The sequence below is a fragment of the Myodes glareolus genome, chromosome 9 (genome assembly GCF_982192425.1).
Source record: "Myodes glareolus chromosome 9, mMyoGla1.1, whole genome shotgun sequence".
Classification (NCBI taxonomy): domain Eukaryota; kingdom Metazoa; phylum Chordata; class Mammalia; order Rodentia; family Cricetidae; genus Myodes; species Myodes glareolus.
The window spans coordinates 51,577,941-51,603,483 of record NC_142034.1 but is presented as its reverse complement, the minus strand read 5'-3'; the positions used below and the strand labels follow the sequence as shown (position 1 = coordinate 51,603,483).

At 44.3% G+C, this 25,543-nt stretch overlaps 5 protein-coding genes across 14 annotated transcripts in view; 2 read left to right on the top strand and 3 right to left on the bottom strand.

The window, feature by feature from the left end:
* Kiaa0753 (KIAA0753 ortholog) overlaps positions 1–5,779 on the bottom strand; it is a 53,887-nt gene extending 48,108 nt beyond the window's left edge. For 2 of the 8 annotated variants that reach the window (XR_007234815.3, XM_048448653.3), the window contains exons 1-2: positions 5,493–5,779; positions 808–953 (exon numbers count right to left, since the gene is read on the bottom strand). Coding sequence is in view for 6 of the 8 variants with exons in the window: in XM_048448653.3 (XP_048304610.2) it covers positions 808–900 (93 nt within the window). In the remaining 2 variants the exon portion in view is untranslated. Of the gene's footprint in view, positions 1–807; positions 954–1,446; positions 1,613–5,492 lie in introns of those variants that run through there. The other 6 variants (XM_085695255.2, XM_048448648.3, XM_048448647.3 and 3 more) reach the window with 6 other exon arrangements.
* LOC125409523 (uncharacterized) lies at positions 1,804–5,309 on the bottom strand. The gene has a single exon (XM_048448655.3). It carries the CDS (start codon positions 5,109–5,111, stop codon positions 2,217–2,219), a length of 2,895 nt encoding a protein of 964 aa, XP_048304612.3. The 5' UTR covers positions 5,112–5,309; the 3' UTR covers positions 1,804–2,216.
* A 57-nt stretch (positions 5,780–5,836) lies between the features above and the next one.
* On the top strand, positions 5,837–8,498 carry Txndc17 (thioredoxin domain containing 17). The gene is made up of 4 exons (XM_048448656.3): positions 5,837–6,062; positions 6,566–6,647; positions 7,049–7,124; positions 7,906–8,498. Exons 1-4 carry the CDS (start codon positions 5,870–5,872, stop codon positions 7,972–7,974), a joined length of 420 nt encoding a protein of 139 aa, XP_048304613.1. The 5' UTR covers positions 5,837–5,869; the 3' UTR covers positions 7,975–8,498.
* A 1,203-nt stretch (positions 8,499–9,701) lies between these two features.
* Med31 (mediator complex subunit 31) lies at positions 9,702–16,168 on the bottom strand. The gene is made up of 4 exons (XM_048448657.3): positions 16,011–16,168; positions 14,949–15,026; positions 14,583–14,679; positions 9,702–10,064 (listed from the first exon to the last, which is right to left on the bottom strand). The coding sequence occupies exons 1-4, from the start codon at positions 16,036–16,038 to the stop codon at positions 9,872–9,874; spliced, it is 396 nt and encodes a 131-aa protein (XP_048304614.1). The 5' UTR covers positions 16,039–16,168; the 3' UTR covers positions 9,702–9,871.
* Positions 16,169–16,205: 37 nt separating this feature from the next.
* On the top strand, positions 16,206–23,040 carry C9H17orf100 (chromosome 9 C17orf100 homolog). 3 transcript variants are annotated; one of them, XM_048448661.3, is made up of 2 exons: positions 16,206–16,880; positions 18,850–23,040. In XM_048448661.3, exon 1 carries the CDS (start codon positions 16,368–16,370, stop codon positions 16,761–16,763), a length of 396 nt encoding a protein of 131 aa, XP_048304618.1. In that variant the 5' UTR covers positions 16,206–16,367; the 3' UTR covers positions 16,764–16,880; positions 18,850–23,040. The 3 variants fall into 3 exon arrangements, with proteins under 3 accessions (XP_048304618.1, XP_085551383.1, XP_048304616.1); XM_085695257.2 differs by having other exon boundaries at positions 16,207–17,061; positions 18,853–23,040; XM_048448659.3 differs by having other exon boundaries at positions 16,207–17,061.
* The last annotated feature ends 2,503 nt before the right edge of the window (positions 23,041–25,543 follow it).

The following is a 25,543-nucleotide window of genomic DNA, read 5'->3' as shown; positions in this document are numbered from 1 at the left end:
CATAGGATGTGAATGGAAACAGGATAGAAAGAACAAAAGAACAGTAGGTAGAGGACAATACTTCCCTGGGCATATCAGTCTGCACAGGTTTGTATTGGAACCATGTGAATGCATGTTAGTGTTTCACATACACAAGGGAAGAAGGGGGTAGGGAATACAGCTCCATAAAGATAATGGAAAACCCTTAAAAGGTATACCAACAAAAAATAGTGAACCAAACCAACCACACTAAAAAATGAGAGTGGAAGAGAAAAAATTTAACCTGTAACTTTTGAACATAGCATGTGAACTACTTATTCATCATGGAGGTTAGACACAGAAGTACTTTAAGCAGGTACTAAACTCTCTGCTTCTCACATACCTGAAGACTGAGTGATTAAATAGCTATTTGTAAATAAGGGGTACCAGGCTTCACACTGTAGCCTGGAGGGGGTCCAGCGCTCTCTTCTGGCCTCTAAAAGTGCACACACGTGTACACATACACTCAGACAAACATAAGTTTTTTCCTTTAAGTTATTTTCTTACATGTGATAATGGTACAATTAGGCAAGAGAGTTCATTTTTAGAGTGTTCTGAGATATCTGAAATGGAAGCATCAATGTTTGTAGCCTCCTTTGGTGTGCTTATACACAAACCTTAGAGACAGATGGTTGAGCAGACGAAAACAGAGCAAATTATTAAAAACTGCTGAATCTAGAAAATGGTGTCAAAATGTTCAATGTCTTTTAATTTTTCAACTTTTTTTATGTTTAAAATCAAATAAAACATGTTTTATAATAAATATCAGGAGGAAAACAGCAGAAGAACCTGAGGCTGAAGATTCCTGGGGTCACTTCTTCCATCTAGTTGGATACTGGATGCTAGATGAACACAGGTAGAAGCTGGCTGGCTTGGTCCCATCACATCAGGTGATGAAGAACATCAGTGACCACTGAGTCTTCAGGTAAATCTTTCTTAAATGAAAGAAAAAAAATGTCTAAAGTTAAACAATCTTCAAACACCAGATTAAGCAACCCACAATCTCATGCTTATATAGCAGCACTCCAGAGTGAACCCACAGTCAAATCCCAAGGGTCTACAGTAAGACATTAGTTCTGTTATGATAAACTATTGCTGAGACCAGATAGTTCCACAGGCATGTTCTACACGCATAAATCCTAATGACTTGTCTAAAGAGCAGAATGTATTCCTCTATTATGTAACTCAGATAAAATTCTGAGCGATTCTAAATAGAGCTGGGATTTAACCCGCTGAATGGGCTCTCTGTGGTTAGCTCCCTCATTATCTGCACCCTGTATACATTCGCAGTGAGCCCACAGCTACCGAAGAATCTAAGAAGCTATAAAAGCCCCACCCTCATCCTTCTTTCTATTCTGAAGATTCTTAATATACTTGAACGGTCTTGTCAGTCAAGGGTTAACCATGTCCTCACACATAATTATTTACCTATTTCAAGGTCTGTGTCTCAGCTTTCCAGCTAGACAAGGCTCCTTGAGACTCGAGGGCCTTGACACTTTTTATTTCCCACAATCAGTACTTGAACACAGTCAACAATTTAACTCAACATGGTTGCACTGAACAATTTTCTGAGAAACTCTAAGTTTGAAACACACTGAAGAATTTGTTCTCTCAAAAAAATCCTATAGCAGTAAGCCAACTGGGAAATTCAAGGTGAAGAGGGAAAAAAAAAAACTAGCTTAAATTTTTAAAAAATAAATCTGAAGTTTACAGACCGGATCCTCTTAAAGGCAAATGCATTTGTAGGAACATAAAGATAACTGTACACGATTCCCTGTTTCTAAGACTACAGAGATATGATCCAAGAGGCAGATGGGAGGCACATGAACAAGGCAATGCCAACTGGCCTGCTGGCGCTACAGGGTTGAGCTGAAGCCACAGAGTGAGCTGCAGAGTTGGGGCTGTACACCTCATCAATCACACACACATTCATGCACAAGTCCGGGGACAACTACACCACACCATTGCCTATACAAAGTCCTGGGATAGCTCTCTTCTTGTGATGCGTTCCCTGTCTTTCCAGGCGTCTCCTAGTTAGTTTCCCTGTACACCCCGTGCATGACACTGCCACATAGTATCTCTCCAGGAACCCTAAGGCCCCTAAACTAACCTGTTCCTTCATTTATGCCCAAGACAAGTTTTCCCAACCTCTTCCCTCCCAGAATCCCAGGACGATTTCCAATTTGCTTTCTGCATAGCTATTGGGAGGTGCCCCTCAATCCACCCTCCCTTCTCTCTCCCAAATCATTCACTCTCACTCTAGCTTCATGGGCTACTCCTGTGGCTCTGCCCCCATTTCCCTGCAGATTATCTCTGAAATAGCCAGGGCCTGTTTCCTCTCTTGAAACTGAGGGCACAGGTGTTCTCATTGCCGATACTCTGGGAATATTCTCATAGGTTATTTCCTCCCCCACAGACCTTGGACTGCCCCACATCCTGGCACCAAGCTCACGGGTATAAGACATTCCCACAGTCTGGCCCCTCCCTGAAAGTCCCAGGATCCCTGTACTCCCTGTTTCTTCCCCTGATGCCCTTCCTCCCTCAGTGGACTGCCTCCTAACCACTGTCAGGTCAGAGACACCTCCATTGGCCTCCTCTCCTGGGGAGCCAGTCACCCACACTGCAGCAGGTACACATCCAACCACAGGAACCCCAACAGTTGCAAGCATCCCCTGATGAAATGCTCCCCTCACTACCTCAGGAACTGTCCCACTGTGTCTTCTCCACAGATCAGAAACACTTTCAGAGCCTGCTTGCATCTCAAGTTTAGGAACTCTGGCAGCACTGGACAAATTGGTTATGAGTCTTCTTTGCCATGCCCCCGAGCTGTCTCCACAGGCACTATCTACTACCCTGTAAGGCCCAAAGAGCCCAGAAGCTGGGGGATCTCCCACAGTTGTGGCAATTCTAGTAGCTACAGGCATCGAGGCAGACTGTCTTCTCTGTAGACCCTCAGCTAGTGTCTCTTCCCCCATGGCCTCAGGGAGCCCGACAGTCACAGATATCCCTATAGGTGGCCTGCTTTCTGCTGACTCTGAGACTCTCCTAGAGTTAATATGCTCAAACACAGAACTAGATGTCCTGGGAGCCATGCCCACACCAGCAGGGGATACCTCCGCAGTCACAGGTATACCTACACTCCTCCCTGACAAGCCTGAGAAACCTCTGGAACCAGCCTCTACCTCCAGAGAACCAGGTATCTCAGGAGCCATAGGAACCCCAACAGCTTGTCTCCTTCCCTGTGAACCTGAGAGAGGCCCAGACTCAGCATCCTCCACTATAGATAAGCACTCCTCAGGAGCCACGGGCCTCCCAAAGGCAGCATGAGCCCTTTCCTGCAGGTTCAAGGCATCTGCAGAGCTGCTTTGCTGACACACCCACAAGGCATCAGTTATACCCAGGGTTGAGGGTATGCTTTCTGGGGCACACGTGTGTTTTGGCATCGCAACTGTCTCAAACACCCCCACAGCCCGCCCCCTCCCACACGGACATGAGAGAGCTCCACAGCTGGCATCCTGACCCACAGCGCCGGCTACCCCTAAAGCTGCAGGCCCCTGAGCCTCTTGCTCGCTCATGACCTGCTCCCTTTCCCACAGGCTTAGGAGACTCCCACCGTGTGTCTCTTCCATAACTGGCCCTGGTAATGCCTCAGCCAGAGGTGTCCCCAGAGCTTGCTGCCTCTCCCACAGGCCTGAAACACTATAGCTGGTTTCTTCTCCCCTGTCTCCAGACACCACCACAGTCTGCGAGCCTGGCAGCTGGCCTGTTCCCCATAGTCCAGGAACACTCGCATCATCTGCCTCCTTTCCCAAAGCCCTGGGTGCTCCCATTGCCTGTTCTATACCCCACAGGCCCTGGGCACCTCGAGAACCCGCCCCTTGCTCCTCAGAAGCAAACAGCTCTGCAACCTGTGCAGTTCCCCATGACCCTGGGTCACCTCCACATCTAGCTCCCTCTACTCTAGCACAAGGCACTCCTACAGACTGCCCCATGGCCCCGAGGCCAGGAAAACACCTAGAACCCATATCCTCCATCTCTTGTCTCCTTTGCCACAACCCTGTGGCTCCCTGGGAGGGAGTTTCATCTTCCACGGTCCTGGGTGAGACCATCAAGGCATCAGGGGGCCCTACAATTTGCCCCCTTTCCCATAACATAGGCCCATATACAGCTTCTTCTGCCAGAGCCCCAGAAACCTGCACAGACTGCCCTCCCCGTCGTACACCCCCACATTCCATCACATCTCCAGCTCTGGACGTTTTCACAGCCTCGGACCATCCTATGGCCACAGGCACCCCCACAGTCTGTCTTTCTTTCCAAGGGCCAGAGGCAGCACAGCCTATCTTCTCCACTACTCCAGGTCCACCCACAGCAGGGGGCGTCTTTCCAGCTTGTCCCTGCCTACAGAAGATGGAGGGTCTCTCACAACCTGCCCCTATTCCCCTAGCTGAGGGTAGTCCTGAGGCCCGGGGGAATGCCCTAGTATGCCCTCTCACCCAGGGTCCTGTGACACCATCTCGGCTGGTCTCTATCCAGGAAGCTCTCCCAGGAACACCCTTTTCGACTGGCCCCTCTCCCGCAGGAACAGGATGGAGTTCCACTCTGCTTCCTTCCCAGCATCCTGAAGCTACCCTCATAGCCTGTACCTTCAACCACAGTTCCAGGATGCTCTCGTGGCCAAGTGTTCCTGGTCGACCTTTTCTCTCAGAGCTTGGTGGACTATCTTCTGGCTCCTCCTGCCCAGATCTAGTCACCCACACAGACCCAGCAGGCCCAATCACCTCTGGCTCGCCCACTACCCCGTTCACCCACACTGCTCCAGGGTTCATTGCTGCCTCAAACGAGCCTGCAGTCCTAAGTGTTCCAAACGCCTTGTTCACTCTAGGGGGAACCGCGGGCTCCGTAGCTCGTCTCATCCCCAAAGGCCGCCGAATATCCTGCAACCTTCCCATGCTAGCGCAGCGCATCCGCCGTACTGAAGACCTCGCCCGGCGCCTTCCTCCATAGCCTCGGGACATCCTTGCACCCCACCTCCTTGCCCACAGGGGCAGAACACCCCTCCGCGACCTGCCGGCCACCACACTTCGAGCCGGCATCTTTGCTGCTAAGTACACCTGCGCCGCTCCAGAAAGGGCCCCGTGGCCCACCGCCGGATTCGCAGCTCCGGGACAATTCCTTTCCCCAACGCAACCTCGGGCACGCTGTCTTTGCACCTGTTCCCCTAGACAGCATGCCCCGCACACGCACTCACAACACTCGGATCCGGCCCTCGCCTCCTTTCTGCCTCCTAGCTCTCTCCGTACCCCCCGCCCAGTCCCGGACGCCACCCCCCGCCCCGGCCCCCCTAAAGCCTGACAAATGGAAAGGTAATTGAAGGGGCGGAGCTGCAAGACAAGCCGGGACAAGGAACCCTCTCGCTTGTCCCTTCTGCCTAATGCAGCTTCCCAGAATTCCCCCAGCCTCCGGCCCGAGCCCACCTGTCCTAGGCGAGGCGCGGCGACCCGGAGATGGACAGGCAACCAAAAGCTAGGCCTCGCTTCCGGCCTCTCGCCCAGTCGCCATGGCAACAGGCGCGGGGCCGCTTGGGAAACGTTGAGCTTCCTGAACCATCTGAGGAGCAAGGTGTTGTACTGCAACGGGTTTTGTAGACACTGTACATGAGGCCAGGATGGGTTTCAGACCAGGTCAGAAGTCTAGATGTCAGAGGGGAGCTGGCGCCAAAAAGAAACTCCAGCAGACCAAAACGACTTTTCTGCTGAATTATGGCCATCCGAGGCCCCCGTAGCATGGTGCAGCTCCAGTGGTACCTCCCACCCGGAAATTTGTCCACGCCCTACTTGGGCCCCGCCTTGAGATGGCAGGGACCCAGAGCGTCAACCAGGCTACTGTTGAGATTGAACCCATGGCCACCTTCACGGAGGTGAGCGTGTCCGGCTTCGAGGAGTTCGACCAGGCTGTCAAGGAGCACCAGGGCAAGACCATTTTCGCCTACTTCAGCGGTTCCAAGGATGCCGAAGGGAAGAGCTGGTGTCCGGACTGCGTGGAAGGTGAGACCGGGGCTGGGGGTTGCTGCACCGCATAAGTGTTGGGAAGAAGGCCCCGACTAAAGCCAGAAAGTAGGATCATAGGGGCGGAGATGAAGATCTTAGTCCTGTAGACCTGTAGAAGAGTCCCCTTGTCTCCCATTAGGTCCTTATTCGCTCCACCCAAGCGTGGCCCTCGTTTTTATCATGAACTCAGATTTTGGAACCTGATTTTTTAAAATTCTCAGTCCCCAAATGATTAGTGTCCCACAGGACTCGTGAGTTGGTCGTTACATCAGCAAGTACGTTGGCTTTCTGATGTTCTGGATGTGTCTTATGACAGTCAGGGCTAGGGCTTAGTAATTCTCGAGTCCAGAAAAGAACACCTGACTTTAACATCCTCTTACTGGAGGTTAAAGTCTACTAAGACTGGGTAGAGGGGAAGGAAAGCGGGGGGGGGGGGGGGGGGGCGCGCAGGGCACGAGCTATCGCAGTTGATGTGTAATTACTTTAACTTCTTTAAAAAGCTGAGCCAGTCGTTCGAGAGGGGCTGAAGCATGTTACGGAAGACTGCGTGTTCATCTACTGCCAAGTAGGAGACAGATCTTAGTAAGTAATCATGTATACCACATCTCCAGACATGGATTAGTTCTTAAAAACTTGGGTGGAAAGGACCTCAGATACTTGCTCAGGCTCTGTGTTTTAGGTAATGCCGGATAAGCCAAACAATTAGAATTACTGAATTCAAATTTAATGCTTATGTTCAGCCCATATAGTATTAATGAATTTGGTCTGGAATAAGTTCAGAACACTATTGACTTTACATTTGTATTTTATCTTACCCACACATTAAATGTAAACTTTGTAGAGGATGATACTTAGTTACAGTCCTCAAAATGCTTAAACATTACCAAAAGCAATGCTTACTAATATACTACATATAGATCCACGGCTGAGTAAAGTGTAATAAACCAAGTAGTAATTTTCATGATCCCTTTCTTTTGGAATAGCTGGAAAGACCCAAATAATGACTTCAGACAAAAACTGAAATTAACCGCAGTGCCTACACTACTTAAATATGGAACGGTGAGTATCTGTCAACCTTTATGTTGTGGCTATGATGTAGCTAAAGCTCAAGTTGTTTTAGATTCATGTTTGAAGTATTTAGCTTCCAGTATCATCACATTATTGTTCAGAGCGCATCAGAAGCACAAGTTGGTGCCCATTCCCCTGCTAGTCCCAGTGAACTATTAAGAATGCAAAAGATAGTGGTTAGGGATTTTCCAGCCACTTTTAAGATTCTTTGTTCAGCAGAGAGCTGACTCATTCCTGAAAGCACCCATGCCAATGTTTTCTAACTCTGTTTTTGAGGTTTAAGAGAGCTTCCCCTTTATTTCAGCCCTGGATACTAAATTAAAGAGAAAGGGAAGGAGATGGCACTGGGCTTGCCGTCTCTTGTTTTCAGTCTATGGGGCTTCCTGGTATGGAATTTTAAGGCCCTTCAGGCCAAGTGTTTTAATGATTCATCTTAAGACAAGTATCTTAACTACTTCATAAAGCTTGTTATAACTAGCTGATAGTTTCATTAGTTTTGTTGTTTGTTTTTTGAGACAGGGTTTCTTTGTGTAGCCCCAGCTGTTCTGTAACTCAGTCTGTAGACCACGCTGTTCTCAAACTCACAAGAGATCTGCCTGTCTCTGCCTCCTGAGTACTGGGACTAAAGGTGTGCACCAACAGGCTTGGCTAGCTGATAGTTTCTGATGACAATATTTCTATATTCAAAAATGTTCTTCAAAGTAGAATTCACTCCACCCCTAGTAACATTTCATAGCAGTGGTTAAAACTCAACCATTCTTTTTTTTTACAGCCTCAAAAACTTGTGGAATCTGAGTGCCTTCAGGCCAACCTCCTGGAAATGATATTCTCTGAAGATTAAGATTTGATGATAGCACTGGGTGGTGGTAGAGCACACTTTTGATCCCAGCATTTGGGAAGCAGAGACAGGTAGATTGGTGAGTTCAAGGCCAGCCTGGTCTACAGAGCTAGTTCCAGGACAGCCAGAGCTACAAAGAGAGACCCTGCCTAAAAAAAAAAAAAAAAAAAAAAAAAAAAAAAAAAAAAAAAGGAAAAAGGAAAAGAAAAAAACTGATGATGACAATTGTGTCTTGATTTCCTGGTTTGCTTAAAAGAATTGATTGAATTGATCAGTGTATGTTTAAACAATAAAGAATTAAAACGCGAACCTCCAGTTAGCTTTGTAACACATGGCTATCTAAAAGATTTGAGTTAAATAGGTCTTCAGTATGTCAATAGTAGCTCAGAGGAAATATTGAAGATAAAAAGTAACTAACTCCCAAATCTGCAGCTGTTAGGATTTGTTACTTTAAATTCTGTGTATTTGCAAAATCATTTTGTGCCTTTGAAATGCAGATCTTCACTAAACCATTTAGAGAAAACACATGGAATGAATGTATATGCTTAATTCAGGCAGTTTTGTTTCACAACTGTCTAAAATGTGATTCTCTTGGAGTGAGACAGGCTGGTTCTCTTAGCCATAGGCAAGTTACTGTCTAAATCTCAATTTCTTCAAAAAAAGAATTTTGTCAGGCATAGTGATACACACCTGTTATCTTATTACTTTAGAGACTAAAGCAATCAATCACAAATTTGAAGCAAGGGGTGGGCTACATACAGAACCAGGCTTTGTTGCAAATGAAAAGCGCAACTATTGTTCTACAAATAAAAGAATGTGGACTGCAGAGGTCTTTCCTTGATTAAGAGCACTCACTGTGGGGATTCCCAGAACCCACATGGCAGCTCAAAACTGTCTACAACTTCCAAGTCCAGGGGATCTGGACTCTTCTGGCTTTTGAGAGAACCAGGCATGCAAGTGGTATAGACATACATTGTGTAGGTCAAACAGTTCACACACATAAAATAATTTTTTTTAAAAAAGCAGTATGTGAGCCAGGCCTAGTAGCTATCTTTAAGTCCAGTACTCTGGAGATTGAGGTAGAAGATCACAGATCCCAAGGCAACCTGGGCTACAAAGTGAGACCCTGACTCAGAGAAAAAATAAGGGCTAGAGAGATGGCTCAGTACTTGCTGCTCTTGCAGAGGATTCAAGTTCAGTTCCTAGCAACACATGGTGACTCACAACCACCTTCAGCTTCATTCCAGGGGATCTGATGTTCTCTTCTACTGGCCTCCTTGGGCACTAGGCACATCATGGTGCACATACATGAAAACAATTCACACAGACACATAAAATAAAAATATTTTGAAACAGATTAAAAGCTTTTTAAGGCAGTGCCTACTTATGGTACTTATCGAATAAGTGCTAACTTTTTCAAAGAAAGGTATTTGCGGCTCATACCTTTAAGAACAAGAATCCAATTAGTCATTAACTACCAGTCCTTCCCTGCCTCTAGAGGTCAGCTATCTTAAAAAGCGGGGAGCAACTGAGTATGTCCTCTCCTGTAGAAAGGAATCTTCATGTAGTTCCTGAAATGAGGGGTGGAGCAGCTGATCTCAGTACCCCTGTATGTCAACACCCATGTTCTTAAACCTCTCTATAACACCCAACATTTGCATTCTTATTCGCTTGGTTCTGTTAAATGCAACTGAAATTTACATATCCCCAGAGAAATCAAAGTAGAACAATTCTGGTTTAACAGAAATAATCTATTAACAATATAAAGTTTGCTGGCCAAAAATAATACGGTTCTGAGTGCTACCATAATGAAGGTGGGCAGGAAGAACCTTCTTTTATCGGTACTGTACATAGCAATACATTATATACATGTCCTAAGAGCCTGGTCTGTCCCAGCTCTTCATTTTCCTGCTGTGTTATTCTGCTGTTGCTGCTCTGCCAGTGCTTGCTGAAGACGCATCCGCTTCCGGGAATAGTGCTGCCAGTGTAGAATCTGCTGTTCATCAATGAATTTCGCACACTGAGCGTTCACCAGTTCTTTTCGAAAGTGTTCATACTGGAGCAGTTCTAGCATGTGTAAACACTGTGGGTACCTGGGTTTAAGTTCATAAGTTAATTATCAACATAATTTAAGGCATCCCAAGTTCCAATTCAGATACTCGCCTAAAAATGATCTCAAGCCTACCATTTCTATTAATGTAGTACCTCTGGCAATGTCACTCCCACCATGTTATTTCAGAACATGAAAAATTAAAGTTCAAAAGCCTTCAGTAACTTGCCCAAGACCACACAACCCAGTAAACTGGTAAGCAGGACCAAAATTGGTAGATAAACCATACTCTTCTTCTAGTTTAAGTGAGGAACATGAACACTTTTAATTTATAAATTTTATTGCATTTATTTTTGTGTGGGAGGGAGAGTGATCACGTGCCATGGGACACTTGTGGAGGTCAGCATGGGAGTCCTAGGGATCAAACTCAATTCATCAGGCTTGCAAGCAAGCACCTTTACATACTGAGCTATCTCACTGGCTCTTAAGACTTGAAAATAGTTACATGTTTAATAGTTATTGGTTTTCCATTAGGAATCATAAAAGGGTAACCTTATTTATGTGAGTCAACTAACTCCACAAGAATCATATACATTACTGGGCACAGACCTGTACTCCCAGTACTCGGAAACTTAAGAAAAGTAGACACAATTTGAGGGCCATGTAGGGTTGTGCTGCAAGATCTCTCCTCCAAAATAAAAATCATCACTAATGGGACAAACAAGACTTCACTTGACTCTGGATTATGACAAACCAAGAAGAACAAAGTAACAAAGTAGCAAGTCAGTGTTTGGTCAGAGTGAGAAAGAAACAGTTTGAGTGAGAAAAGGAGGGGAGAAAAGGAGAGAACAGAGAAAACAAGATAATAAAATGTAGCATATAAGGCTAGACTGGAAGCCACTCTACAAACAGGACACCAGCAGGAAAACAGAATCTAATGGGGTCTACAGACTACATAATAATGGAGTCTATAGACTACATAATAGACGAATGTTAATTAATATTCTATCAAAGTAAAGATCTGGCACTTACTCCAGTGCTGCTTTTGCCTGCCTTTTGGAATTACTCAGAATAGTCAAGACAAAGTGTAACTTTCTCTATTCTTCCTCCTAACTCTCTGCCAAGCATGACTTCCCTAACATTTTGGGTGTCCATACCTTTTCTCTGCCTCCCTTCCCACCAGTGACACTACCATCCACGTCAGGTTAACTCAAGGGGCAAGGCTTTTTTTTCCTTCTCCTTTCCATTCTCTCTCCTTTGAGCAGCTGTTGAGATTTTACAGCTTGCTTGTCTGGGGTATTTTTCTTGTAAATGCTAATTAATTTGGTCCTGGAGCTTTTAAAAGGAGGAGGGAGGATGAGGGGGTGATAAGAAGAAAATGAGAAGGGGGTATGGGGTGGAGGATAGGGATGGTTATGGCTCCACTGCAGAACCACTGCTATGCTTCCTTTCCAGCAAAGGCTATTATTTATACCCCAAATAAAGAGTTTGTAATTGTAATAGCCCAGAATGCTCTATTCCCACTATACTAGCTAATTCTCTTTCATGGCACATCATAATTTAAAAGATTCAATCGTTCTGAGTATCAGATCGGCGGCTTTAAAGACAGCATTTAAACTTAAGTTCAGTTTCTTTGTATGTAAAATAATGTGACTAGCAAGAGAATGGCCTTAAGTAACACTAAGTAACTGGAATTTAGGCAGTGATCATTTTCTCATTTATTTTGTTTTTTGAGACAGGGTTTCTCTGTAGCTTTGTAGCTTTGAAGCCTGTCCTCAAACTAGCTCTTGTAGACCAGGCTGGCCTTGAACTCACAGAGGTCTGCCTGCCTCAGCCTCCCCAGTGCTGGGACTAAAGGCGTATGCCACCACCACCCAGCTTCCTCATCTATTTTGTAGAAAACAGTGTTCTTAAATACATTAGACTAAGAACTATGTATATTCTGACGGATTACAACACACTAACTCCAAGTCTACAGGATGAAATAGAAGAGTACAAATGGAAAGAACCACATTTTGATTTTTTAAAAATAAGCAAGACATAAACAGACGTCAAATAACAGCATTCAGGTGGGTGGTGGTAGCAGCACACAACTTTAATTCCAGCACTCAGCAGGCAAATCTCTTGTGAGTTCAAGGCCAGCCTGGTCTACAGAGTGAGGTCCAGGAAGCTTCAAAAACCTGTTTTGAAAAACTAATAACAACAATGATAATAACAGCATTCAATTCATGGAAATAACTGGTGGATATTAATTGGTAAAAGTTTTCAGGAAGTCAACAATTTGACTCCCAAACCTCTTTCACTCAAAAAAAGTATAGTCATCTATGTTGAATTATCGCAAGAAAGAGAAATGTCATGTGGTCTGTGGATCACATTTGAAGGCCTATGTTTAGTTTGTTTTTAAATTTTTATTATTTTTATTTTATGTGCATGGGTGTTTTGGTGCTTGTGTCTATGTATCATGTATGTACAGTGCTTTCAGAGCAAAAAGGCATCAGAACTTATGGAACTGGAGTTTTTGATGGATGTGACCATTTCGTGCTGAGAACCAAACCTGGGTCCTCTACATGAGCAGCAAGCACTCTTAAACACTTAAGCCTTCTCTCTAGCCACCCTCCCTCTCCCAGATTATTTTAATTTGAGCCAGGGTCTCACGATATAGCCCAGGTTTGCCTCAAATACAGAGATTTCCCTCTGCTCCTTCCAAGTGCAGGGATTAAAGTCATGTATCACTTTGGCTGGCCTATGTTTAGTTTTTGTTTTTTGTTGAACTGCCAGATAATCAAAGATACCTGAGAACTCTGGCAAACATGGCACTAAAAAACTGACTGAAGGCCGCTAAGAACCTATGTTTAAGAAAAACAGTGCAACTGCAGGCACTAGCTATCAGTAAATAGGCCACTGGAAGTATGGAAGAGATAGCTGCTGACCTGGGAAAAAGAAGGCCTCAGCTCTTCCCAAGTTCCAAGAGTTGGAATTCTGTTACATAAAACCTTCCCATCTTTAAATTTTGACAACCATTTTAAAAATCTAGAACCATGTGTAGATATAACGAAATTGCCCAACAGGAGTTAATTTACAACCTCTCTTGAGGTTTAAACATCTATAGCTTTTGTCTCCAAGAGGACATAGATGAACAGAAAAACAAACAAACAAAAACAACAAATAGGTTAGAGCTACAAGGAAGTCTATCTGATCACAATATAAGGAAGCTCTGGCCGTCAACCGAGTGAGCTGCCTCCAACAGAGTGACATATGCTCACTGGAGTATGGCTACTCACCAGCCAACAACTCTGTTGGGGAGATTGAACTTAAAGGTGACTAAGACTTTGAATGCCCAGTCTGTAATCTGCGAGCGCTAGCGTTATCATCTGCTAATAATAACATAAAGTCTTCCCTTTGGATTCCTGCAGGAACCAACAACTGCCATCACGAAGGGCACACTGAAGTGCAGTCAGTTCTCTGGCAGCCCAGAATCAATTCAGAAAAGTGACTAGGAAATAGAGAAAAGGTCTGAAATGTTTTCCTCTAACTTTAAGATAGGGTCTGTCTATGTGGCCCTGACTGGTCTGAAATTTGTTACATAATCAGGTTGGTCTCGAACCCACAGAGATCAGCCTGCCTCTGCTTCCTGAGAGCTAGATTAAAGGGACATCAGGCTAAACAAGATTTTTTGTTGTTCACCACTTTGGAGGAGGGGGGAGTTCAAGACAAGATTTACCTGTCTGTGTAGCCTTGGCTGTCCTGGAAGTAGCTTTGTAGACCAGTATGAACTTGCACTCAGAAATTCACCCACCTCTGCCTCCCAAATGTTGGGATTAAAGGTGTATACCAGCTTGTTTTTCTTTTTCTTTTCTTTTTTTTAAGACAAAGCAGAGATGTAGTCCAAGGTTTTGTTTTACCATTAAAAGGGGCAGTTGTGTGATTGTAATGTTTCTTACAGTTTAGTAAGTCCTATAATGAAACTGTCTATGAACAGCTTGATAGCATCCGTGTTTGTTTTCTTACAGCGAGTTAATAGACACGATAGATATATTTAGCACATTGCTTGACACACAGGACACTATAAAGAAAGGCAGTCTGAGACTCCCAGAAAACACTACTTTCTATGTGTTCATTTCAGCTTCTGGCTGTGCCACTGCATTTTAGTAGTTTATGGGTTGGTAAGCATTAGAAACCACAGAGACAAGGGGATGTTAAATGACAAGGTTAGACAAGACCAAATCACATTAGAGCCTCAGTCTAAAATCAGTTAACTGGATTTTATCCTACATGAATACAAGTGGCATATTCTGATTTATATAGCTAAGAGAGTGAGTTGGCTTCCACAGACAGTTATCTGGCTTCGTTTGGTTTGAAGGGAGTGAGGTAAGAATGGTAGCAGAAACAAGTGAGAATCCTCTAATAATCCAAGTTAGAGATGACAATGTCTTACATAACTAAAAACAGAATGATTCAAAACATAGTTTTCCGTTCTAACACTGAGAAAACTGCTAAGTATCAGTATTTTGTATTTGTAATAAAGTATACAAAGATTTAAGATTATAAAAATTAAACTTACTTTAGATACTTGGCATATTCTGGTTCTTTCCAGTAAAGCAAGTACTTAAGGTAATTAACAAAAGCTTTGTCTTTGAAGTAACCTCTTTGGGCAAGAACTGAAAGGCATAAATAAAGAAACAATCTGCATGTCAACCAGTTGCTGGACCACTGACTTGTAATCTTTAATAAAGTAGCTCTTTTAACATCCCTACCATCAAATCACAAGGAATTAAAAAACACATGTTCTTGTTTGCTAATACCTACAGACCAGTGCAGGTAAAAATCCCATTCATACGTATCAAAATAAATATTCTTATGAATTACATCTCTTCTGTTAGAAATCATCAACAGCTAGCTACTCAACTTAATGATGTACTCAACTTACAATTAAGGTAATTTGGGTTGGCTAAACATTGCACAAATTCCAACTCCAACTGAAACCGAAGTCGATTTCCAGCATCATCTAGGAGATAAGACAGAAAAAAAACCACCCAAAATAAAGTCAGGATACGAATGTTGATTTGTAGAAACAAAAATAAACGTGAGATGGCTCAGCAGGTAAAGGTGCCTGCAAAGTCTGATGACCTGAGTTCGATCCCTGGAACCCACAGGGCTGCAGGAGGACTCCCACAAGTTGTCCTCTGACATGCACAACGTGTCATATCACTTTATGAAAAACATATCAAAGTTCAGGAGAAACTGCCTTAGAAATCTAAGAGTGCCGCCTAATTTAAAATAAACCAAAACAAACTGGGTGTGGTGGTGCACGCCTTTAATCCCACCATTCGGGAGACAGATCTCTGAATTCGAGGCCAGCCTGGTGCACGTTGCTAGTTCTAGGCCTGACAGCAGTAGATAGTGAGACCCTGTCTCCAGAACAAAACAAACACAATAAAAAATTCTCTAAAATCAGTTGAGGAAAATAAATGGAATGGATATTTACCACCTGTAGGTCACTATGGAAGATCGTTAAGAGAGGTCACTGGATAGTCTCTAATAGCTGTGCCGCCCCATATATTAATGCGTTATAACCACTACTACTAACAGTGAGTACGTTAAGCAAAAACAAAGTGCCATACAGGAAGCAAGATGCAAAATGATTAAACAGCGGAGCGAGGACGGTAATCCGTATTAGAACGATACCCAAGTTACCGACATTTAAAGCACATTCACGGGAAAAGCTCCAAAGAGCAGACAGCTGAAGGGCTCAGTCCTCTCCCTCAGCCCCACCCCGGCCCGGGAACCAGGGAGTGGGGGGTTTGAGTAGTCCGGGAGCAAAGATGTTGACACACGCCACAATCTGAAAGACAACACCGCCTTTCCCCAATCAGTCCCAACTCTAAGGATGCCGAGTTAAGCCTGAAAGACCGCGCGGGGAAACGGGAGAGGAAGTCGGGGCGGAGAACAGTTCCTTCGGTGAAGACTCGGGGCGCAGGGCACAACGCACCTGTCTCCATAGCGACGGCCGCGGCCATAACCGGCAGAGAAGGGAAAGAACAACCAGTCCGACAGATCCGCAGCCTCGAATGGTGAGGGAGGAGCCGGAAGCCACAACTCTTATTTCCGGTCGCGGAGCACGATGGAACACGAAGGCGGAGACAGCCTCATTCTGAGACGGGAGGCTCCGCCTATCTGTGGCACCAGGGCCGGCTGCGCGCGCAGTTATCGAGCGGGGCGTGGTGGAAGACCTCGCGGCCTACGCTGACGTAGCACAGCACCCTGACGTCACTTTTTCCTGTGTGACGTGATGCAGAGCCTGAGCCTTAGGCCTCTTTGTCCCTCCTGACCTGGGTGTACCGGCAGGATGGCCTCGCCCCTTAGGGGCAAGTCCTCCGTCCCACGAGTGGAAAGCACCCGCCACAAGGAGACTGTCCTCGTGGAGACGTCGTCCCACCGCGAGGAAACATCATCCCACCGCGTGGAGACGTCCTCCCGGCAGGTTCGAACGTCTTCCCGGCAGGTGGAGACGTCTCTGCGCCACCGAGAGGGGCCCTCCCTCACCCCCTCCACGAAGCGACTCCCCGGATTCCTCGAGGTGTCCTCCCAGCACGTGGAAACCTCCTCGCAGTGCACGGAAACGTCCTCCAGCCACGTCAGGGCGTCGTCGTCCCTGCGGGTGGAGACGACTTTGCACCGTGTAGAGAGCCCAGCCAGGCGGGACAAGAAAGCTGCTCGCCAGAGTGCCAAAACGGCCCGATGAAGCGTTGCCCAAGGACCCTGGCCCTTAGCCAGGACAGAAGTGCTTCCAGTTGCCTGCCAGCCGGCTTCCAAGAGAGCCAAGCATCTTTGGTTTCATGGAATCAGCCCATAAATCAATGTAAGAAACAGGCTGTGGTTTCGGGGCGCTGCCAACATGTATTGACATTGCAGCACCTTAGCCCACCCTCCTATTGACCCAGAGTACTATTAACTTGAAGCCAGCACAGAAAGGTTTAAGACTTGCGGTACTGTATATACCCAGCCGATGGACGTAGAGGCTCTTTGAGTCTCTGCACCAGGTAAGTTTTGTAGTCTTAGGTCCCTCTAGAATGCCTTGATCACTTGAAATTTGCGAAGAGGGACCAAACTTGCCATGAATTCATGACCACTGGCTTGATTACATAGTGCATGAAACCTACAGGGCAAGGAATTGTCTTTCATGAATTACTAATTGGCCTTTATTTGTATTTCATAATAAGCTTTTGTAAAGTTTTTATACACGGTACTACACCTACACTTAAAAAAAAACAGGTCAGGGGTGTTAGAAAAAACCAAGCAAACTAATTAATAAACAAAAAAAAAATAATCTTGGAAGGGAAAGTGAAGAGGACGCTGTTGACACCTGATCTGAGGGGTGAGGTTGGCAGAAGATTGTTACTGAGTATCTACTGTGTACTAGTCAAAGCGTATCAGCCTTAACAGTGGAAAAGACTAAGACCTTCCTCTTGGGAAGACGCAGAAACAAGAGAGAAGGTAAGACAGTGTTCTCTTGTGCTCCCAGGAAGGAAAGGTGTGTTGTGGTAGAGAACAGGGAGGTCCTTTAGATAATATGGTGAGGGAAAGCCTTGCTAATTGTGTGACATTTGATCTGAGATTGTGTGGGTGAGCAGTGAGCCATACCCGGATCTAGAGACTGCATTTTAGACAGAAGGAAAAGCCAGCCTAAAAGGCCGGTGGAGCAAGCGGAAGATGTTTATAGAACAGAAAGACCAGTTAGTATATGAGAGTGTAGTATTAAAAGAAAAAAAAGGGGGGGAAGATGCCAGTTCATACAGAGTCTTGGAAATCACAGTAAAAAGTTTGAATTTTATTCTGAGATCATAAAAAAAAATGATGTAAAGGAGTAAAGTGCGTGATGCAGTTTACATTTTAAAACCGTCTTTTCATCGCTGGTGTGGCGGTACCCTAGTTGGGAGTGAGTTTGTCTCCTGGGGTAGTTGACAGAAGCATGTGTGCTTGGAGGCAGCATGGAAGGTGCTACTGCTAGCGAAAGTGCCTAGAAGCCCGGGATGCTGCCAACACCCTACACTGTACCACAAAGTACAAAGAATCACTGTGCTGAGAAAATCAGTAGTGGTGAAGCTGAGAAACATTGAAGGTTCTAGTAACTTTGCTAGAGCTTGGTCCACTGAGCAAACTCCTCACTTCTGTGTAGCAGGATTGTGGGAAGCCTGAAAAGAAGTAATGGAAGTGTGGCAATAGTACCTTCTGGTGAGGAGCAGAACAAGAGCCCTCAGAGGAAGAGGATGTGTTGCTCTGTAGGGAACCTCTACATCTCTTCTCTAATGTATGTGCTATTTACCCCTAGAACAAAAAACTGCAAACAACCCTGATTAAGCAGGACTCCTTGTGAGTTAAAAGTACTTGCTACTTCCAGTTACTTTTTTAATCCTAGGGGTGCATTGGGTTATCCCCTAGAATGGGGGCTTATGTTAGAAAAAATGTTTTAACTGTTATAGATGCTGTAACCACCACTACCCCGAGGCTACCCTGATACCTCTCTACCTCATAAAACTGCTATTAACAAAGAGCCTTTGGAATGTCAGTCTCTTCCAGCTTACTAATTCTTTTTAACATGCCCAACTGTGCCCTAAATACAAATGAACAGAGAGTTGCTTCTCTTTAGCAGTGCTCCTTATTACAAAACTGGTATGTGTCTAATGTAACAAACTAAATCAAAGGTTTATAAAGAAACATTTAATACTGTATCGTCTTTCCTTTCTAGCCTGGAAATAATGTCAGAAATGTGTTTGTCCTTCCAACTTTTCTCCATTAACAAAGATTCTTGCTTCTGTTTCCTCTTTTAGTAGTATCTGGAAGACTGGCTGAATGTGACCTGGAAAAGCCAGACACCTGACTTCTATCTAGATCACTGATGCTCCAGGAAAGGCACAAGATCCTGGTAGATTCTCTGTTGTCCGTCTCTTAAAAGAAATTTTTATCTAGGTTTCTTCCTCCACATTCCACTTATTCATGTTTCAAAGCTGGAATGGAAAGAGAGATGCTTAGAGCAAGAAGGTGCCAAAGAAGTAATAGATATGATAAATCCATATTTGCCATAATACTATATTATACATTCCACAACTTCAAAATGGCACTGTGTGTTGAAGGTAATTGTTAATGTACCTGTTGTACTTTGTAAATGCATGTTAGCGTTAGCCATGCTGGGTGTCGTCTTCACATTGTTCTCTGTAGGAAATAGTGCTGCTGAACCTGGCACATGTCATGCAGCGTTAAAGAAAATAAGTGTGACAATAATGAACGAAGAGCGGCAGTCTCCATTTGCAGTCAAGAAAGCCTCTAATGGCACAATCTAAAACTTGAGTTTATTATGCTAGGTAGTAGTTGTGTACAACTTGCCTTCAGTTGTACAGGTCAGGTTAGTTTGAAAAACTAAATAAATGCAAATTCTTGGAAAGAAGTCACTTCTTATTCTCATAATCTTCCTTTTTATATATTACGTCAGGGTGGTTTACAATATCTACTGTCTATTGTATTGAAAAGAAATGGCTGGCTGATGTGGTGCACACCCATAATCCCAGGACAAGGAGAGGCTGATGCAGCAGGATTACCATGAGCTTTAGGCCATCCAGGGCTATATAATAATTATCAGACTAGTCAAAGTTATGAAGCAAGATCCTAGCTCAAAAAATAAAAGAAAGAAGAAAAAGGAAGGGCAAGCCCAGTAAGATGGCTTGGAGCATAAAGGTGCCTGCCACCAATCCTGATACCTGAGTTTGATTCCAGAAACTCACATGGTAGTAGGAGAGAACAAACCCCTGAAAGTTGTCCTGTGACCTCCACACATATGTCTCCCCTCACCCTTCTCACACATACACAATATATTTAATTAAAATTTTAAAAGGTTGGCGTTAACAGCTTCCTCTTTTCCTGAACTACTCAGGCCCTGGGAAGAACCAGGGATCTAGTTAACAAGGTGTTTTCTCACATCTTCACCTAGACTTTCCAGAATTCCTGTTCCCCCATTCTCTCTATTGCTCCCAGCCTAGAGTGACAAGTACAGGTATCTGAGCCCTGAATGTTTGACCCAGCTTCTACTGTGTTAAATAGCCTTTACCTCTGGTTCCCCTGCCTTTACCTCTGGTTCCCCTTTCCACCCCCAGTAATCAATGGTTAGAACTGCATGGCTTTGAAAAACAGAAAACTTGTCCCAAAGTTTCAAAAATAGGAGCTGTTTGTCTCTCCCATAGTAAGTCAGCCAGTGTCATCCAGGAGCAGCCTGAGATCAGTCTGTTGTCTGTTTTACCTCCTGTGTACAGTGCATTAGCTCTGCATGCTTGCTTGTTACCTTGTCTTGGTTAGGGTTTGATTGCTGTGAAGAGACACCATGACCACAGCAACTCTTACATGGGGTCTGAAGGCAGCAGGAAGAGACTGTGAGCCAGTAGACCTGTTTTGAGCTTCTGTGACCTCAAAGCCCATCCCCAATGACACACTTCTTCCAACAATGCCACACCTACTCCAACAAGGCCACACCTCCTAATTGTGCCTCTCCCTGTGAGCCTATGAGGGCCATTTTCATTCAAACCTCCACACACCTGCACTCCTGCCTGTGTTCCTCTCTGATGGAAAGCACAGCAGAAGGATAGTTGTTCTTCCTACCAGTGTTGTGCCCTGTTAGCTGGGAAGAGAAACCTTTACCGGGGACCCCAGCTGAGTCATACCTGTTTTCTTTAGCTGCAAGGGACCCTGGGACGACAATTATCTTTCTAGCCTGAGCAGTGGTAGAAGAAAGGGAAAAGGCTGGGAACTGATACTCAGTGAGCCAGTCTAGGGGTTTTTCATGTTGTTTCGGAGCATGACAGTCTCTTTCAGGTGGTCAGTGGTCCTCTGGGTTCTCAGCAGCGACTTTGTTTCTTTGTCTTTAGCAGAACATTGACCAGGCTGCCAGACAGCTCAGGGCCTTTTCTCTCACTGATGCTGGGAGTAGAACATGGGAAACACATTTTTTTAAAAGATTTATTTATTTATTTATTATGTACACAACATTCCTTCCATGTATGCTTGCATGCCAGAAGAGGGCACCAGATCTCATCATAGATGGTTATGAACCACCATGTGGTTGCTGGGAATTGAACTCAGGACCTCTGGAAGAGCAGTCAGTGCTCTTAACCTCTGAGCCATCTCTCCAGCCCCTGGGAAACACATTTTTGCAGGTTAGTAATTCTTTTTTTTTTCTTCTTTGAGAACATTCAGGACATTGCTTCACTCTCTTCTGATTTGCATTGCTTCCAACAATGCCAACTGCAGCTACGCCACTTTAGCCTTATCTGTTCCTTATGCAAAGGCTTCCCATTGCCCCTGTCAGGTGTGGTGTGCTCTGTATTGGTGGTGGAGCACTTTATGATATACCGTGGTGTACTTTATTTCCCACGTCTTGTATTTGGGGTTGCTTGTACCCTTTGAAACTTTGGCTTCATGGTCTTCAGAATATTTAGAAATTGGGGGGGGGGGCATTATTCCTTCAAATGTTCTTTCCAGCCTCTCTGTGGACATAAATCCATGTGAAGCTGACCCATACCTCATCAATGCTCTATTTTTTCTCTCCACATTTCACTGGATACTTTGTATCACATTTGTTTTCCTGTTTATCCTAGTCTTTTTTCGGCAACATCCGATCTATAGTAAATGCCATCCAGTGTGGTATTTAAATATTTTTTAAAATTTCATTTACAGTTTTTATCTCTGTGGGTCTTTTAAATTATCTTCCGCACATAAATAAATTTCTCTACACATTCCTTTTTTTATGTTCTTGGCACGTTTGGCCTGCCCTGTAATGCTCAGGTGTATACAGTTCTGTTTTAGTAACCATTTTATGTTTCCTCAGTTAGTTCTGTCATCTGTATAATCTCTGGGACAGTGTCTATTGATAGATTTTTCTCCTCATTTTGAGTTATAGTTTGTGGTTGTTACTTTTTATGTCTGGTTATTTTTATTTGTAGTCAGGCATAGTAAATTTTAATTATATTGAATTTCTATAGTTTTCCTATTCTTACAATTCTTGAACTTTGTTCTAGTCATTTGAAAGTTATCAGCAAGCTGTTGTTCTTTGTATCTACTTTTAAGCTGTTTTGTGAGTTCTTGATTTAGTGGATGGTTAATGTTCTCTGAGGCAAAAACTTTCTGTGTCTCTGGATATCCCCAATTTAGGAGATTTTCTTCCCTGGATTGAGGGAACAATCCCTGTTCTCAGTGCAGGTGAGCTGTGGAGTTTCCTGCCCTCGAGCAGTTTCCTTAGACATGCGATGATCATGTCTAAGGTCCATTTCTTCAGCTGCTCCAGGCCAGAGGGAACCTGTTACTCCACTCTGCCTGGAATCCTCTTTCTTATTAAATACAGATTTTGCTGAAGTTTAATGTTATCATTTCATTCAGGTGGGATTGTGAACAAATGGTTAGCGTATCATAGCCCAGGAATGGAGCACATCAGTCTCTGAGATGACACAATGGCTATATTGACATACCCTCTCTTTCATTTTCAAAACAGAGCGACACTTTGTAGCCCAAGAAGACCTTGAATCTTGGTATTCTGTTTCCACCATCTGAGTGCTGGGATTACTGTGTGTGCCACCTTGCCTGGTTCATTGTGTCTCTATGAGGAGATGGTAGGAACTTTTTTTTCCTGTGAGAAATGGTTACATTGTTATAAGTAGAAAAAGATTAGGAGGGTGTGAAAGCTTAAATATAAATGCTGGTTACTAATACTATCATCAGTTGTACCAGTTAGAGTTTACCTCTTGGCTGCAAACCCCGGCAAATTTCTTCTTTACCTGTGGTTTTGCTACTCTGCCACCAGGGGGGCGCTCTAAGATGCATTCTCTAGAGGACCAGGGACGCTTCCTGCCTGCAGCCCTCACAGTGCCTCCTTATGCTTCCTGTGTAGTCCCTGAAACCAGCCACACTGAACCGTGGCAGCTGCAGTTCCATTCCCTTTGTGACAACTGAATACAATTTAATAAAAAGTAGAAAAATTTGAATTTAAATTTTCTATTTGAAGAAACCATTTTATTAAACATAACCTCTAAATGCCAGCCCCAGCCGGTCATTTGTTCTCAAAAGTTTGAGTTTTAACTCTACAGGGGTCCTCTGAGTGTCTCAGCTTTAGTCGGTCCAGTCTCTGCTCTCCTGTCTGCTACTAGCACACAGATCCCCTCCCTCCATTCCTGTCTGAATTGCCTGTTCATAGCCTTTGCTCATTCTTTTCAGTTTTTCTTAGTGATTTGTTTATGAATGCTAAATATTTTAGCTTGTTTATGAATACTAAATATTTTAGCTCAAATTTTATTTGCATTATATATATACTCTTTTTTTAAATAAAAACTTTTATTTATGTATATGTATGTTTATGGAACTGTATGCATGCTATGTGTGTTCTGATGCCCATGGAGGCCAGAAAAGAAAGTGGGATTCCTGGAGCTGGAGTTTCAGGTGGTTGTGAACTGCCTGATATGGATGCTGGGAACCAAACTGTCCCATGTAAGAACAACACTCAGCCACTGAGCCATCTCTCCAGCCCCTACACACGTATTTTTAAAGTTTGGGGAACACTTCCCTCTTTGAATTTTAACTCTCTCTCTCTCTCTGTCTCTGTCTCTCTCCCTCCCTCCCTCTCTTCTTCCATCCCTCCCTCCCTCCCTCTCTTTAATCTTGTTTATTTTTTTTTAATTTGGTGATGTTGGTTATGAGTTTTGTGTTTGTGTTGTTGTGGGTTTTTGTTTATTTGTTTTCTGAGACAGGAATTCTCTGTGTAGTCCTGTCTATCCTGGAACTTGCTCTGTAGACCAGGTTAGCCTCAAACTTAGAGATCTACTTGTCGCTACCTCTGACGTGCTGGGATTAAAGGTGTGTGCCACCACCCAGCTCTCTCTTTAAAAATAGGAGCCAGTTTCTCATCTCCCACTGTGTGCCTTTATGTTGCCTAATTTCCTTCTTCGGCTTCATTTCATGATTGGCAGCCATGTTTTTGTCTTCATAAACTGACCTACCAGGAATACTGCCCCAGTGATTTTTTAATCTTCAAGTCAAAACTATTAAAGACTGGAGAAATCAATTTAGTGGGTCAGTATTTAAAAAAGGGGGTGGGGAGCTGGAGAGATGGCTCAGATGTAGACAGAGTGATTAAGAACACCTACTGCTCTTGCAGAGGACCCCAGTTTAGTTCCGAGCACCCAGGTTGGGTACTCTCAATGGCTTGTAACTCTGGCATCATGGGGTCTGTCACCCTTTCCCTGCCCCTTTGGGCACTTGCACGTACACACACACACACAGAGAGAGAGATAAATAAAATATTTTTTGAAAATTAAACAAGACTGGTGAGATGGCTCAGCAGGTAAAAGATGAGTAAGCCTGATAGGTTGTGGTCTCACCACCAGGACCCATGGTAGGAGAACAGGAAAACTGTCCTCTGACTTCCACACGGACACTGGCACGAGTGCATCCATCCTTAGAGTTACCATATATGCATACAGTAATAATATGGAATAAAATCTAACTTAGAACATATTGCATTGCTTATGAGGGAGGGAAGGAGGGAGGGAGAGAGGGAGGGAGGGAGGCCAGGCCTGGACATTTTACTTGGCCCAGAGTTAGAGTTTTTACTATGGTGTTGCAGCAAGGAAACAATGAACGTTAAAGCCCATCTAGCATGTGTCTAATAAGTCCATTTGGCAGAAAGCAGACAATGAGACATCATTATTAACCTAAATAAAAGGAAACAAGAAGTCTAGTTAAGAATTTGGAGACTTGTTGGCTTTAAGGGCCATTTATTCACAAGGTTGATATGAACTGAATACTGGTGAATGGTTTCCCAGAAGAGGGGTTGGCCCCAGTAAAGTCCATCAGAAAATTGTTAAGGTGTTTGGTTGGAACTATATAATTGAGTCCCCAGGTGAGGTCTGTAGTTTGTGTTTATACAACATCCCTGTCCCGCCTATGTGTGGACAGTCTTTTATAGTCTAAAGACATATGTCAACAAAACTTGTGGGTCAGAATATATATGTTACTGTCAAAGAGGCATGAAAACCACTATGCCTCCCCCCACTTTGTTTTTAGAGACTGCTCTCACTGTGAGAGCAGACTGGTCAGCCTGCCACTACCTCCTGAGTGCACCATCATGCTTGGCCACCAGTCTGTTCAAGGTTTCAAGAATTCTTTAGAGCTGAGATCTGTTTGAGAGTTTGAGGATTCCATGGGTCCTTGCACCTGCTATTGTCTGGAGAAAACTTACCTGTTTTTGCAGGCGCTTGGTGCGATTCCTCTGGATACCCTCACAGATTCGCCTGCATATCTGTTAGGACTAAGAAATCGTCCACTCCAGGCCTGCTCTATGGATCCTGGTCCTAAAATAAAAAGTCAAAAATGTCAGGCTACTCTGACCCTTTGTTCCCCAGTCACACAGCACTTGGGCTCTGTCCCCATTCATCAGCAGAGTTCACCGGTGGAAACACATATTTAATGTCAATGGCCTGTCCATATTGTCCT

Excerpts from the sequence above, each read along its gene's own strand:
- Med31 (XM_048448657.3), bottom strand. The coding sequence starts at position 16,038 with ATGGCCGCGGCCGTCGCTATGGAGACAG. Across the intron at positions 15,027-16,010 it reads GGCCGTCGCTATGGAGACAG|ATGATGCTGGAAATCGACTT; the intron begins GTGCGTTGTGCC and ends CTTATCTCCTAG. Across the intron at positions 10,065-14,582 it reads GAATATGCCAAGTATCTAAA|GTACCCACAGTGTTTACACA; the intron begins GTAAGTTTAATT and ends ACTTAAACCCAG.
- C9H17orf100 (XM_048448661.3), top strand. The coding sequence starts at position 16,368 with ATGGCCTCGCCCCTTAGGGGCAAGTCCTCCGTCCCACGAGTGGAAAGC.
- LOC125409523 (XM_048448655.3), bottom strand. The coding sequence starts at position 5,111 with ATGCCGGCTCGAAGTGTGGTGGCCGGCAGGTCGCGGAGGGGTGTTCTG.
- Txndc17 (XM_048448656.3), top strand. The coding sequence starts at position 5,870 with ATGGCAGGGACCCAGAGCGTCAACCAGGCTACTGTTGAGATTGAACCC. Across the intron at positions 6,648-7,048 it reads CAAGTAGGAGACAGATCTTA|CTGGAAAGACCCAAATAATG; the intron begins GTAAGTAATCAT and ends CTTTTGGAATAG. Across the intron at positions 7,125-7,905 it reads CACTACTTAAATATGGAACG|CCTCAAAAACTTGTGGAATC; the intron begins GTGAGTATCTGT and ends TTTTTTTTACAG.